This window comes from Culex quinquefasciatus, chromosome 2, assembly GCF_015732765.1.
Source record: "Culex quinquefasciatus strain JHB chromosome 2, VPISU_Cqui_1.0_pri_paternal, whole genome shotgun sequence".
In the NCBI taxonomy this organism is placed as follows: Eukaryota; Metazoa; Arthropoda; class Insecta; order Diptera; family Culicidae; genus Culex; species Culex quinquefasciatus.
The window spans coordinates 49601909-49615402 of record NC_051862.1 but is presented as its reverse complement, the minus strand read 5'-3'; the positions used below and the strand labels follow the sequence as shown (position 1 = coordinate 49615402).

Below are 13494 nucleotides of genomic sequence, written 5' to 3'. Positions count from 1 at the left end.
CAACCGTTTACGTCGAATCTCATGTTTACATCAATTGAGTTTACATGTGATTCATTTTTTCCGTGTCAAGTAAATTCACATATTTTTTTCTGTGTAGAACGAAATTTTATGTACACACATATCAAGCGAAAAACTAAAAATATAAGGAGTCTGATTTTTTAATAGGCCCATACCATTTTATACGATACGTGTTAAGTTTTGACTGGATGGTAAAATTTATATAAATAAGTTTTAGAAAATAATCTGCCAGTTTAGGTTATTTTGCTGACACTGTTATGTTTGATTTTTTGGTATAATAATTGATAGGGTTTTCAAATACTATTATGCTTTGTCCCAGTCCGTCACCATCAACAAGGGAAGTGATATTAAATTTCCAACTTGCACACACAAAGCTCAAGATAACTTCGTCGCCATCGTGCTAACTTGTCGTACGTGCATTTTGGGCCAAATTGAGTTAAGAACGCCATTTTGTGCAGCTCACAATGCCTCACCTTTTGACCTTCACAGATCCCCAAAATTCGATTTCAATCCTGAGATATTCAACAAAAACCGAAAAAACTCCGTGCATTTTGTCACTTTACATATGAAAGTAGTTTCAATCTTGTCGTGCTATCTTGTCACTCCATGAAAATTGATGTAAGTGCGACAAAAGGCCAAAGGATTTCAGGCCAGGAAAGTCAGGATGCGTTTGTCGCACGTACAAGCTAGACTACCGTAAACATTTGTAATTATAACTCGGGACTCCAGCAACCAACTTCAACCAAACTTTGGGACAATGCACAGAATGGTGAGCCAAACAAAACGTGTTTGTTATTGTTTACATTGCGTGCTCTCGTTTTTGAATATTCAAGGTCAAACATTAAAACGCGTTTTTCTCGGAACGTCAAAATGGCGGGTGCGACAAGATAGCACGACGACGTCGACTTCTTTTGTTTACTTCTTTGTCCTCTTAAATGTAATTATTCAAAACTATAGCTCGCAAGTGACTCTACAAAGGAAAGAAAAGAATTTAAAACGCATATCACACACTGCTGCAGGACGACACATTTCGCGATTAATCTCCTCGAGTTTCACAACATTAAGCCCTCCCCCCCCCCCCTTCTCATCTCTCCCCCATTTAACCCCTTCAGCTAAAGGGGTTTGAGGTGGTGGTCCTCCTTCCTTCGTCGCCACCCTCCTCTTCCGCAACCGGTGGCAGCGCCATGTGTTTCTGATTATCCTGATTTTCCTGCTGATGGTGGTGGTAGTACTGACTGGTGGCGCTGCTGGTAAGTTGGCTGTAGTACGGCGAGGAGGTCGAAATGGGTGGTGGCCTTGGTTGATCCTGACCGGCCAGCTGGAGGATGCTGCTGGGTGGGGTGTCTTCCCCCGCCTGCTGCTGCTGCTGCTGCTGATGTTCATCCTGATGATGATGACGTAGTACTTTCCTGGAAGTAGTGCAGAACAGCACCGTTATCGATCGGTAGCGGAAGCACACGAACACGGCGAACACGGTCAACCCGCACCAGCTCAGCCCGTACAGCAGGTTGTACCGACCGGCGGCGTACAGCGCCCAGTGAAGCACCTGCACGAGTGCGGCGAACGTGGCCAGGATTGTGCTGGGAGGGAAGAAAGAATTGCGGAGGGAAAAATAATTCATTGATCAGATTCTAAATAAATTAAAGAGTAAGACTTGTCACTAATCCGGAATTGCCAGTAATTCTCGAAAATTCTAGTTATTAACCCTCGACAACCCAACCCCGCCTTTAGACGGGCTTCGATTTAAAAAAATCACCAAAAATCATTTTTCAACCAATTTTTGATCTTTTAAAAGCATTGGAAAAAAGAACTCTTAAAATTTTAGAAAATTCATGAGTTGGAAGTGTGACTTGTTTTATGTGACTTTGCCAATGTTTTTTTTCAAGAATGTCGTTTTTTAGGGGTCAACTTTGGCTGTGTTTTACTAACATTTCCTTTATTTTAAGAAGTATGCAGTAATTTTTCTAGTTTCCCAGACTATGCCTCTACGATCTAATTTCGTCGTTGCAAGTTTTTTTCAAGTTCTTCAAATCAACGAAACAAGAAAATATTTATTGAATCGATATTTGGATTCAAATCTTCTTTACGAAAAAATAATTGTTGCGTTGTTGTGCGTCTTTATTCAAATATAGGGGAAATATACCCATTTTAATCACACTAAGCCGTTCGACCAATTCTCATCACTTTTGCCGTTTCTGCTATTAAATCAACATTTTCAGATGTTTCAACAATGGAGAGTTGCTTGCTCACTTTTATTTGAGCTATTTATTACTTTGGAACAGTCAAAAACACTTTATATAAGCTGTAATTCATGATCAAAGTGCTGATAGGCCGATAATAGAAATAGGCTGAGAAAGGGTATAGTTCCCCTATTACAAAACATTTTAAAATGATTTTTAAGACACGAAATATAAAACAGTGTAAATATTTCCTATTATTTATTATTGAAGTAAATGAAAAAAAAATCTATCGGATTTCTTGAGGTATTTTGATTTTTTTTAAGTATTTAAAAAAATAGCAACGATCTTTATAAGTCGTTGCTACATGATTAATTTGATTTTTAAAACTTTTTTCCAGCAAAACTTTATCATTGAAAAATTGTTCTAAAAAAATAAACATTATTTTTGCTTATGAAAATTAAAAAAAATGAATTAGAAGTAAAAACAGCCTAAACTTCAGGAAATTTAAATGTTGTGTCTTTCAGTCTTTTTGTACATATTTCAATTTAAATAATGGATTTTGAAAACATTAATATAGAAATGATAAAAAATAAATAAAAAAAAAAATTTAAATGGGAAATAACATATTTAAAAAAAATCATAGGCAAACAAATTTTATGTAAAAAGCAAAAATAAATCAAAAAAATTATCTCAAGATTATTTTTCTAATTTTGCCTAGCAAAACGGCCTCAATTTTGAACTGTCAAAGTGGAACCAAATTACTGTTCGCCAAAAGTATAGAGTATTGTTATCGATCATTAGGCCGATCCAAATATCAAGGTCAAGGGGGGGGGGGGGCAAAAAAATAAAAAAATATAAAAATTTAAATAACAAGCCAAAGTCTTCACATTTACATGAAAAAAGTGTTTTAAAATACATTTTACACTAGTTCAGTTGTTTTGCAATCTCTAGTTTTCAAAAAATCTAAGATCTGACAAAAATAAAAATTGTATCGAAAAAAAAGAATTTGCATCGAAAAAATTTAAGATTTTATAATAAACCCAAACATGCTAAAAATGATTTTAAACGCAGAAGAATGTATTTTAATTTGATTTCAGCTGGTTGCACTTGAATTTTCATTGAAATTTTGAAGTTTATTGTAAAAATATTTTTTTTGCCCCCTGATTTTTCGGGCCAATTTTGAAGGGGGGGGGGTGACAAAAACTTTTAAAAATATTTGTACCAGCCTTAACAAATATTATTATTTTTTGCAGGAATGAAGAAATTGTGGCTTTTAAGGGCCTTGAGTTGAAGTCAAGAAATCTTAAGAAAATTGATGGCGAGATCCTCATTTATAAGGCTATCAACTTTTGCTGAGCTATAATCCGTAAACATACTTTACCGACATGACACTTTGGTATGACAAAAATGTCAAGGAATTATTTAGATAAATTTGGAGTTTGGGAATTAGAAATATTTTTGTCAAACGTTTAAAAGTTCACGAAATATCAAGTTTGCTTTTACGAATAATATCGTTGTCAGTGTTTTCGCGAAAACATTTCTAGAGCTTTTATTGGAAAGGTCCTATAAATGCAAGCACAACACAAGGTTTTCACAAGCTTTAGAAAACCTTTTGATCTTTTATTTGATAAATATGTTTTGTAAGGAATTTGAAAAGAACAATTATTGACAATCAAGTTTGAACTGAGGAAACCCCGTAAAATTATGCAAGGCTGCATCCATAAAGTACGTCACGCTAAAATCAGCCAAAATTTACCCCACCTCCCCCCCTTTGTCATGTTTTCCCTATACTTATAACACGCAATGTCACACTTTCTCAGACGCTGGACTAGGAAGAGCTGCAGGATTTCAAAATCAGCCAGGGAACTTATCTGCGACATCGCGAATGACACTCTCGCTGCAGTTCTTCGTCACCCGTAAAAAAGAAAAACCTCTTCTTACTGATTGAAATTTAAAAACACACACAATTTGCCAACAAAAACAATCAAAAACTAGACAAAATAAAACACATACCACTGATTTTAAAATAGTTAATTCAGCAGTAGAAAAATCATGCTTTTGCTTGAACAGCCTCCTACTTTGTAGATGTAAACAAAGTGGGATCATTCACGTTACGCATTCTTTCTATTCATCACCCAGTTTGTATCGATTGTATTTGTTTGGTTCTCAAAAAATAAAAATAAAATTAAAAAAAATATTAAAAAATTGCCTCAAATATGTGAAAACATTGAGATGTTTGCAGTAAAACAATAACGAAAAGTTAGATTTTTAAGGAAAAACTAAAAAAAAACTCTATCTACCAAAAAACATAATTTCTCCATTTTTTTTTTCATTTCAAATTTTTGTGCAAACTGATCACAGAGGCAATTTTATAAAAAAGAAATTTGTCATTGTAGGGTATCGAGATATTTAAAGCAAGATTGTGACCGTAAACCATGGCGTTAAACTTTTAGAAGTTCTGTGGTAAACTTCACAACAACTTGAATGTTATTGTTTACTACATGTTGCAATTTCTCAAACTAAAACTATTTTACCATTTTATTACAAAAACTTAAATCAATCAAATCTTCTAATTATTTGTTTATCATCTTTTTTTTCATTTTTTCGTTTTCAAATTGAATCTCATTACCAAAAAAAAAAACGAAACTATTGGCACTACGCCCCCCGGGGCATGGCCTTCCTCTAACGTGGGATTTCTGCTCCAGTGCCTCTGACGAGACAGGAGAAACCGGGACCGACGTTTTACTTCACCATCCGATAGAAGCTCAGTGGATAAGGCGGGAATCGAACCCGCGTCTCATAGCATCATCGGGATCGGCAGCCGAAGCCGCTACCCCTGCGCCACGAGACCCACTCTCATTACCAATTGAGCCCGTATAATTCATTGAACAGATCGCTGAAAAAAAATAGGTTGGTGCCAAAAAGCTTCCAGTTCCTTAATATCAATTAAGATTAAGATCAGATTGGAAACAAGAAATCTATTAATCCCAACGCCCAAGTTCCACCAGTACTATGATAAACCTCTACTCTACTCACAGTTCCTTCCGATGGTGCAGATAGGTGGTACTTTCCGTTCCACCACCGTCCGAGATGTCGTAGAAATTATCCGCCGCGGTCAGCAGATGATGCCGCCGGCTAACGATTCCCCGCAGAGTAATTACGTTGACCAGCACACTCAGCAGCAGCGCAGCAAACACCGTACACAGGGTGGCAATCTTTTCTAAAAGTGTTTGAAAATTATTGTAGAAACGAAAGTGATGAGGAAATGTCAGCTAAGGCAATACCATCGCAGTACAGGGTAAACAGGACGGACGCAAGCCACAGGAGACAGAAACCGAAGGCGACGTACGCCACATTCCGCGAGTCCATCTTCTGGAAACTGGCCTGGTTCGCGATCAGGTTGTGGAGATTAGCCGCGGCGAAGATTACGTAAGACGCCCCGATCAACGTGTACACAATCAGGGAGTAAAAAGCTGCAAGATCATTTCAGACAGTTGATCATTATCGGCGGTGACTCATGGTCGGATGATTTGCACTCACCTTCCTCGAACTCCGTCAGCGCAGCTTCCAGCAGCAGTGCAGTGAACAGCAGTCCCACGTGCACCATGATGAGCTTTCCAAAGACGCAGTGGAAGTTACGCTCGAATCCGTACAGTAGGACAGTCAAAAATAACACTACCAGAGCAGTTCCAATCACCAGCTTATCAACCCAGTCGAACGGATCCGGATAGACCAACTCGTCGCAGACGTACGCCACCAGCACGGAACTGGCCGTTTCCTCCAGGCAAAAGTTCCGGTAGATGGCCATCTGTTCCGGGCTCGAAACCATCAGCGAACCGTTCTGAATGACCGTAAACAGGGCGCCATCGTTGAACACCAATCTGGGTCAACCAACAATAAAAAAAACACACACACAAAAACAAAAGTTCAAGTTTCCAAACTTTCAGCAAATTTGCATATCGTCGTGATAATTTTCAGCTCACCGTTTTCCGATGCAGCGACCGTTGAAGGTCACGTTCGGTTTAAGGTAGGCTCCAAAGTGATAGCACGAGCTGTCGTACAGATGGACCCGCCGACTGATGATTGGAAGGCGGATTTTTCGCAGCGGACTTATGCACTTCACGATACTTTCGTGCAGGAACGTTTGGCCCTCCGGGCAACACTTGGCCACCGACAGCTGGGTGGACGGTGAGATCGGGATGGGCTAGAAGTAGAGTGAGAAAAGATTTAAAAAGATTATTTATTTGTATCTTCCCATGACTCAAAACTCATAGGTGATCGATAGGGCTAGTGCTTTTTCACGGCTCAAAAATTGAAATTTCGTGACATGCTTATTATTTGAATTTCACGACAATTTTACGGTACTCGAAAATCTGCTTGAAATAAATTCAAAAATATTTTTTTTATATTATTGTGTAGAGAAAAGTTACTTTAAAAATTAACAATAGTTCAAAAACAAAATATTACCCTCTTACACAAAAAAATTATTGCAATTTTCGTTTGAGTTCAATTTTGTACAGTTTTGCATCTCTGGAGTTTTTTTTAAATGTCCAATAAACCAAATTTCCAGTTTTGTTTTTGAAACTGTCTTGAGTCAAGGGTATTAAAAAAACACCCAAAAATCAAAAACTGAAAATTTAGTTTATTGGACCTTTTCAAAAAAAAAACTCCAGATCTGAAAAACTTTCAAATTTTAATAATAAAATAATTTTCTTAAAAACTTTCTGAATTCATCAAAAGTAGAATTAAAATATTTGATAATTTTGAATAAGTTTGAGCAAAGCTCCATTCATACCAGTTTTTGCAGCATTAAGTTAATATTGATTACATACAACAAAAAAAAAACATTTAAAATAACTTTAAAATGCAATTGTTATCAAAATGTATAAACATTAAAAAAACTTAGTTTCAACCTAAAATATTAAAATCATTTTGAATATTCACTACCCTAGTAACATTTTAGGTTTTAAGTAAGCCATAAAAGCCTATTTAGGCCATAAGAGGGTTTCCAGAACCATGATAAAACCTGTAAGTTTAAAAATGTTACTAGGGTAGCGTTATACATTTTAACTTATTAATCGTTATTTCACTGAATTTAACAGAGATTTAAAATAAAACAGCTCAAACTGTTTTGTGTTTTCTTTTATTGAATTTCACTTATCGAGGAATTCAAATGACTCAAATATGATAACAAAGAAATAAATTTGTTTTCCAATAACTGCCATTTGTTTCTTGAAAAAATAAATAAATCGTGAGCAACTATGAAAACTATTTTCAATATGAGTAAAAATTTAAGTTGTCGCAAGTCAATATTTTATTGCATATTTTTATTTTAATGAAACTTTGTCGAATTTCCTCATGTCAAAACAGAAATTTTGTATAATAATTTTCCATATAAATATTCATAAAATGATTTTACTTATGATCATACAAAATGGGCATGAGAAGGTATTTTCTAATCGATTTGGTGTCTTCAGCAAAAAAGGAGGTTTATGATAAGGACTTTTCAGGAAAAAAACCATGATTTATTTCATTACTTTAGTTATTGTCCCGAAATAACTGCGTCAAATTTAATTTTTTTTCCATTGATTCAGGAATGTTATGCGCTAAAATCAAGGTTGGTGCAAAATCTGGTACCGAAATAATGAAATTTAGTCATTGATGTTTCGCATTTTTTTTACAGTTGCATAACTGTAATAATTTATAAAGTTTTTAAGGTACCTACTGCTTACGAATTTTAAAAATTAGGCTTGCAAATCGAAATTCGGCTTTTACAGGCCCTTTGACTTTGTCCAGAATGAGGGACAAAAACTTTAAATTTTTATTAGCATAAAAGGTGAAATCCAATGGTAAAAAAATAAAAATAGACTTTATTAGGTGGATTTCTCACGAAACTGGTGCAACTCTGTTAAAAGGAAATGTATAACTCTGGTGGTTATCCATCCCGGAGGAAAAACTAATTAGTTGCTCAGTTATAGACTTAAACTCTAAGCATATAATTAGAAGAAGAATGTGTTCCTTAGAGCATACTGAACAATAATTAATATTGATTTACTCGGTAGAATAGGATACAAAACCCCAGAAAATAAATCCACTTGATAAATTAAAAAAAGCTTATAAAGGGTCCAAATTTTATTGGAACACCATTTTAAAACACATTCTAATTAAAACAAATAGGTTTAAAAATCAACTATGAATAAAATTATTTAAATAGCTGAAATCAAATTAATCACAAAAAATGCACCTGCATTTAAACTTGACACATTAATACAAGCATTAGCATTGGAATGTTAAGTCATACTATTTTTCAAACCTCTGCACCAAGCACAGGTTTATAGGCGTGAACTTGCACCAGAAACCAACCTCCAAGCCTCCTAGGCAAATAAACACGCAGTGAACACCTTCTGCCTGCCCCTTTGATATTTTGCGTGCAATGCTCTAATGAACTGTTTGATTATCAAACACTCATAGCTGACTGCGCACGGCTAGAGGAATAATTAGATTAATTGAAGAATGTATCACGGCTCTGAGCAAAAAGGACGCTAGCTCGTGAATAAAGTTCACAGGCGTTCTTGATTTTGAAAGATTCATTCAATTCAATTCATTCTATTTACTGAAATAACAATTTTACAACTTGTGTGAATAACTGGTGCATAGAGATTTGGTGTTCCTTGCAACTATTTCCTTTTCAATCACCACTTGGTAACAGAAGGTTCTTCAAATGCAATTAACAGAAACTAGGGAAAATTTGGCCAAAAAAACCTAGTGAGATCGAAAGATTTTGAAAGATGTTTCAAATAATATTATTTGTATACTCAACTTAACATCTTCCTGTATTCCTCTCATTAGATGTGTTAATTGATTTGAAATTTTGTCTAAGAGTATTTTGAGTGAAAAAAAACTTGTTAATTAGGTGCACTTAGACTTAGCTGAAGGCTTAGGTAAATTGCATTGGTTTAAAATACATAAAATAACAAAAATGAAATCAGACAGACGCTAAAAGCACATTATCCAAACGATGCACTGAGCAAACACTATCCAATTTCGTTAATGTTTGCCAACTGTCACAAATATGCTTTATCAATAAAACAAACAAACTGATATAAACTTGTTTATCAGCACTTTGGCAATCAACATTTCTACCCGCACACTCTGCCCATTCGTGGTTCTAATCGTAAAAATTAGCGGTTTTTCTTGCCACACGTTACCTGACAGACAAACAAAACTGAAAAAACAACAACACGCGAATCGTTAATCCACACCTTTATCCACGGAGAGCACCGTCTGCCTTTACTTGACTAGATGAGGTTTTCTCTGGGAAATCGGCAAATTATTTTTTATTGTAAATATATATTAATTGTTAGAATCCTTTTTTTCAAAGAGCAGATCAAATGCGTCCTTTAAAAAAACATCATAAAAATATAACAAAAATAAATAAAAAAACATTTTTTTATGTTTTTTTTGTTGTTCCCCGTAGCTGCTACTCCGTTATTGACCACTAATAAAATGATGAATTCTTCTGAAGCTCAATATTAAAATTTAAATTCCTTGGACAGCATAAATATAATTGCACTAGAGCAAAATGAAATATTTAAAAATCAGCTGAAAGGCAAAATCTTTCGAGGAAAACAACTCGGCAGGTGTAAAATGCATTTCAAAACACTTGTTTCATTCAAATTTAAATTCCATGGCTTGTTACTAAAGATTTATTATTTATTTCTTAAAATTCAATTTATTTTAGTTTTTATTAAGTAAATAATCAATTTACAATTTGTTTTGCAATTAAACCTAATAAAGATTTGAAGGCTTCCAGCTATGTGTTGATAAATTTGTCTTAAGACTTAATGGGTTATTCTAAAGGCACGTAGGAAAAATAATTATTTAAAAAAAAGTAAATCTTTCCCAGTTCCTGAGGGGAACACCCTTGAAAAGTATCGGGGCCGGCATTTACAAAGCGGATTCAGTGGCAGTTTCATTCTCAACTTAATGTTAACATGTTAAGGTTAATGTTAACATTCCATAGGTCGCCTCCCTAAGGTGTCGTGATAAGGTCCAGTTTGTGACGATACACTACCTTCCCTTTACTAAGCAATCGATTCCAGAAGGGAAAAGATCACCAGTTGTGTTGGTCCGAGCCGGGATTTGAACCCCGATCTACCGCTTACGAGGCGGAAAAATAATTATTTAATTATTTATCAAATCAGAGCCAATTGTTTGCTATAATTACAGAAGCCATAAAACATATGTTAAAAGTTCAAATTTGTTTTTAGTAAAAAGTAATGCCGATGCAAATATATTTTTAAGTTTTTGTTCGGCCGGAGTCGTAATTTCAGTGATTTCAGCTGATTGTACTTGAATTTCCATTGAAATTTTGATTTTGCTTTCGAAAAAAAATTACTCCTGGGTTTTCGAACTGGTTTTAAAGAAACTTTAAAAAATATTTGTAGCAGCCTAAGGCCGTTGCTAATATTTTCAATATTTGGGTTGGCCCAAATATAAGAAAATAAATGGGTTTTTCAAAAGCCTTCAAAATTTCAATGAATTGTTAAAAGTGCAATTAAATGAAAACAATTAAATTTCCTGCACTTTAAGGTCAGGTCAGAATCGTGGGACATTTGGGTGTAATAACAAAATCAATTTTCCTGCACAGCAATTTTTAGTTCCCTTTTGAGTCCTGAATAACTTCCCAATGTTTGAGAACGATTGGTTCAGTCCTCACTTTGCGCAAAGCGATTCAATTTTCCATATAAATTTGTATGAGAATTTTTTTTTTGAATTCTGATATTTAAAAAATCTACGTTTTACGCTATATCAAAACCGGACTAATGTTCGGATGCTCTCTTGCTCCTGAAAGAAGATACAGCGTCCTCAAAACTTGCCTAAAACATGTTTTTCGATTACGATTTAGACGAGTTTGACAGGAACAAGTTAGCACCATACTATTTTCGAGAAAGCTGTCGAACACATTCCAGAGCATCCAAATATTAGTCCGGTTTTGATATAGCGTTAAACGAGGATTTTTGAAATATCAAAATAAACAAAAGATTTTCCCGATACTAATTCTTTTACAGAATTGAATCGCTTTACGCAAAGTGGGGACTCAACGAATTCTTCCCAAACTTTAGGGAGTCGTTTAGGACCCCAACATTCTGAAGATTCTGAAAAATTGCTGTTCTCACTAAATTGGAACAACTACAACTACATTACCTACACGGAGAAAAAAGATTTCCTAAAATCGTGAACAAGCGTTCATGAAAATGGAAACCACGAACAAAGTGTTCAAATTTCGTGCTACGTTTTTCAAAATCGTACCATAGGATTTGAACACTTTGTTCGTGATTCCCATTTTCATGAACGCTTGTTCACGATTTTGGGAACTCTTTTTTCTCCGTGTAGTGGGACATACACCTGAAAAACTACTGCTCTCGGATATCTATGCTTCAGGAAAGTAGAGAGCCTATATGGAGAAGCAAAATGTTACTCTCTGGGTTCCAATCGAGCAATAATGCTTTGCAAGTATAAGGTTTGAATCTGATTAAAATAATTTCGATCGAAAAACAAAATAACGAGAGTTGCATATTTTTTTCAAACAACTGTTTATAATTATAAAGGTATGGAAAGTATTGTTGATCAAACTCAATCCAATTCAACGAACCATCTTTGCAGTTAACTTTACACTGTTGACCTGGCCGTTTAGAAAAAAAAGATTTTTGAAGTAAGCACCCCCGATATTCTCCAGGGTGCTTCCGGAAAGACGGATGCGCTAGGGTTAGATTAGATTAGATTAATAAGTATATTGCCAAAATTAACAATATACGATACAACATGAATTCCAGAAAATCCCATTGGGCACTCAAAAATGTGAATGCATTGAATGTTTGTCGCATTTGCCACCCTATGAGTTGCTGTTGTGCAATAGTGTGATAATCAGTACATTTTTTACTATTCTTAATTTAGAACGATTCATCGATTCCCCAGAGAATCCCCGTTAGCTGCCTCGCTACGAACGAAGGTGGAATCCCCGAAACTAGTTTTTGGCCGCGCGACAACAAAACGCTACCGTCGCCGCCGCCATCAGCGACTAGAAGACATTGACATTTTCGGGCTCACGTCATCCTCCTCTAACTACCTAGCTCCGGCCCAAGAAACGCAACTCACACCGCGGTGGCCTCACCACAGTTTGAAATTCCGCCTAAAGGTTTTGTTTATCACCTTCGTCCGACGACAACGATGACGCCGACGACGACGACGACGACGTTTGCACTTGCGGGTAATTAATACACTTGCCACACACAACAACGCTAAACACTGCTGAGCCAGTCTTCCTTGTACAAAGTGAACCGGTTCTTCGAGCGTCGGATTTCCCCCGCTAACCTAATGCTCTACAAAGGGCCTTTTTCGGGGACAAGAATGCTGCCCTACCTGCCGGTTGGCGGCACACTTTGGTGGTTCCTCGTCGACTTCCAACGGCGACGCAGCTGTGACCTTGGAATCTACCAAGGCCGCGGGACTCCCCGGAGAATCCCCGCTGGGATGTGTCTGGTTCAACGCGTGTGTGATCAGCCGATCCAGCGCGTCGTGGTAGTCCTCACGTGGCGGCCGCTGGTGATCCGCGTCCTGCAGGTACTCCTGATCATCCCCACCGTTCAGCTCGTGATCGTCGTCGTACGCCACAAAGTTAGAGCTGGTTGGCCGCCACACTAGCAGTCCCAAAATGACCACCAGAACCGGAAGCCGGTTCCGCATTGCGCCAAAATCGCACGTAATCCTACGTCAACTGGAGCACTTGCCGCGGCGTCGCGTCAACAACCCTCGAAGATGGTTACCCGCAAACTGAGCCCACACCACCGCGAGTCCGACTGACTGACTGACTGACTGAGTATCAGCAACAGCCGTATAGTCGTCATCGCAGAACACGCTTGATCGAATCAGCACCAGTAGTGGCAGTGTACCTGGCGGCCGCCGGTATAGGTTTGGCGCGGCGCGACGTTTGAACATATCTTCGATGGGCGCGCGCGAAATTTTCGTTAGACTGGTTCGGGGATTTGGAAGACGATCGGGGAATTACTGCATTAGGCGTCTGCACTCCATACTTGATTATTCGGATTCATGGAATTGGGTCCTAAAATGAAGCTAAGATTGCTGATATTATTGTTTACAGCGATAAAGCTTATTCTTCTGAGTACAATGACCCTTTGTACGACCACAAAGATTTTAAAATGGATTTTTAATTCAATTTTGAAAAATTAACCTCGCGGTCCTTCTTGACAGAAAAGCTCCTACTTGACAGCTCGTT

The 13494-nt window shown here is 36.8% G+C and overlaps 1 protein-coding gene across 1 annotated transcript; it reads right to left on the bottom strand.

Annotated features, from left to right (window-relative positions):
- Window positions 1-922: 922 nt before the first annotated feature.
- Window positions 923-13143, bottom strand: LOC6047666. Its single transcript, XM_001864662.2, has 6 exons — window positions 12621-13143; window positions 6182-6402; window positions 5739-6079; window positions 5483-5671; window positions 5235-5418; window positions 923-1598 (listed from the first exon to the last, which is right to left on the bottom strand). Exons 1-6 carry the CDS (start codon window positions 12942-12944, stop codon window positions 1127-1129), a joined length of 1731 nt encoding a protein of 576 aa, XP_001864697.2. The 5' UTR covers window positions 12945-13143; the 3' UTR covers window positions 923-1126.
- Window positions 13144-13494: the final 351 nt, after the last annotated feature.